A 2,492-nucleotide genomic window follows, 5' to 3' on the forward strand; every position below is an offset into this window, starting at 1 on the left:
CTCTTTTACTCCCAAAATAGCACTCCACTCCACTACACTACACTACACTACACTACACTACATTACTATATTTCAATAACCAAAAGGCCAAAATCTCCATAATACCCCCCATCAACCCGAGTTTACGTACCGTGACTCTATAGATAAGTGCCCAAAATTTCCCAAAAGTAGTTCAACCTTTTTATAAGATATTCAATTTAGGAGTATGATTTACTTAAGAATAGCAAATTTAAATATGCTATCTACCACACGCCGGTAACCGAGCATTGCATATTTTAAAATGGATATAATAATCACATCACATCACAATATTATAAAGGTGATTACATCACAATATTATAAAGGAGGACACTAGCAGGTGAGGTTTGATCAAATTAATGCATTCAAAGCCCAAGCTCCAAAGGTGTCGCTTTCCTAAAAAAAAATGAATTTTTGTTGGTTTTCGATCACATGAAACCTAGGATTCAAACTCTCAGTCTAGCTATGTTGCTAGATTTCAGAAGATAGTGGAAATTATTGGTACGAACAAAATGAGTAAAAATGGATTGAAAACAAGGAGAAGCATACAATTTTTTGGTTGACTGGTTTTTGTTTGTATTTATGAGTTAGTAGCAATTAGCAGAATGTACCAGCAGCCCCCCCCTTCCTTCTCTCCCTGTTCAGATTTAGAGAAGCCTGCCCTCATCTCATCCCCAAAATCGGTCGCCCCCCTCCCCCCTCATTTCCAAAACTTTTACAACTCAAAAAAAAAAAACAAAAAACTCTTAACAAACAAGAGAGAGAAAGGGGGGAATGTCCAATTTAGCTGGAAAACCTACTCCATCAAGAACTGCTTCACAATCTTCACGCTTGGTTCCAACACCTGCCTCTCCCAAATCTCCGCCACCCTCCTCCCACCGGCCCCCTCCACCGCCGCCGTCGTCTCCACCTTTTTCAGATCCCACCCGGCGCACTCCCTCAGCCGTTGGATCTTGGCGACCTGCCTTTTCGCCAGCTGACACGTGTTGTCCTTGATGGCCCCCACCGCCCCCTCGTACGCCTCCACGTCATCCTCCTTGAAACGTCGAAAATACCCCTCGAATTCCGGGACCCCGATGGCTTTCTTCTGCCCGCTCTGACTCACTGAGTCACACTCGCCGCTGCTGAAATATTCCCTCAGCTCGTCGAACATGCCCGAGTCCAGCATGTCGTCGACGCGCTTGACGAGGTAGGCGTTGAGCACCGGCAGCGCGACGTCGACGTGGAGGAAGCAGCAGTGGTAGCGCTGCTCCCGGCAGAAGGCAGAGGAGGAGGAGGAGAAGACGTCGGTGTCCGGGTTGAATTTGTTAGAGATGAATGCGTAGATTAGGGAATTGGAGCCGCCGACGAGGAAGGGGATGCGGCGGCGGGAGAGGATGTCGGAGACGGCGGCGGAGGCGGCGGAGCGGAAGTCGGAGGGGGTGAATTCGGGGTGGGAATCGGAGGGGGTGAAGTGGCCGAGGAGGTGGTGGCGGATGTTTCTGCGGTCGGAGAGGGGGATTTTGTTGGTGGTGATGTCGAGGCCGCGGTAGGCTTGGATTTTGTCGGAGTTGATGATTTCGGAGGAGGGGAAGAAGCGGGAGATGAGGTCGATGGAGAGTTTGGTCTTGCCGCAGCCGGTGGGGCCCATGACCACCACGATTTTTTGGGGGCGGGGGGCGGTGGTGGACATGCTCTTGCTCTTGGAACAAGGGGAATGGATTTTTGTAATAAGGCATGGTAGTCTTCTCAATCTCATTAAGGGAAAAAGAAGCAATGGGAAGAGAGAGAGAGTGGTGGTGGCGGATCGCAAGGGAATGAGGATTGGATGAAGAGTTGGTGAGGGTGTTATGTACGGTGCGTGTGTTTTTTGTCTGGAGCTGTTGGGTTTTCTTTCATATATGTATATGTATATATATATATATATATATAGATAGATGGTGTATTGGTGTTCGTCGAAGAGAGAGTTGATTGTTGGCTTCAAACTCTCTCTTCTCGACGTTTAATAAGTGGTGTATACGTTCAAAAACTGTTTTTTTTTTCTGTGCTTTTGATGGCGTGTGACTGATTGTGACAATCCCTTTGCAATTGGGCATAGAAAGTGAGGTTTTTAGATTTTTTTGTATACTACTCATCCGTCCCGCATTACTCGCACCTTTCCTTTTGGGCACAAAAATTAAGGAATAAGTGATAAACAAAGTCAACAATTACATATGTAGATATAAATTGTTACTAAAAATGGAAAGAGTGCAAATAACTTGGGACGCCCAGAAAGGAAATAAATGCAAGTAGTACGGGACGGAGGGAGTATTATACATGCCGAGGTGGCACTGAGAAAATAAATTGTAGCCACTTCATTTTTTTTAACAGTACGGATTCTAGGCTATATTCATACCCAGTCTTCTACATATTTACGGCAGCCTACATATGCATCTACTCGTACCATTGCCAATACTTAAAATTTAACCCCCTAGCATGTTTTATTCATTATTCAT

General features: G+C 45.7%; 1 protein-coding gene across 1 annotated transcript; it reads right to left on the bottom strand.

Moving 5' to 3' along the window:
- Positions 1-272: 272 nt before the first annotated feature.
- Positions 273-2,014, bottom strand: LOC121747341 (adenylate isopentenyltransferase-like). The gene has a single exon (XM_042141375.1). The coding sequence runs from the start codon at positions 1,754-1,756 to the stop codon at positions 815-817; it is 942 nt and encodes a 313-aa protein (XP_041997309.1). The 5' UTR covers positions 1,757-2,014; the 3' UTR covers positions 273-814.
- Positions 2,015-2,492: the final 478 nt, after the last annotated feature.

Source organism: Salvia splendens, chromosome 9 (genome assembly GCF_004379255.2).
Source record: "Salvia splendens isolate huo1 chromosome 9, SspV2, whole genome shotgun sequence".
In the NCBI taxonomy this organism is placed as follows: domain Eukaryota; kingdom Viridiplantae; phylum Streptophyta; class Magnoliopsida; order Lamiales; family Lamiaceae; genus Salvia; species Salvia splendens.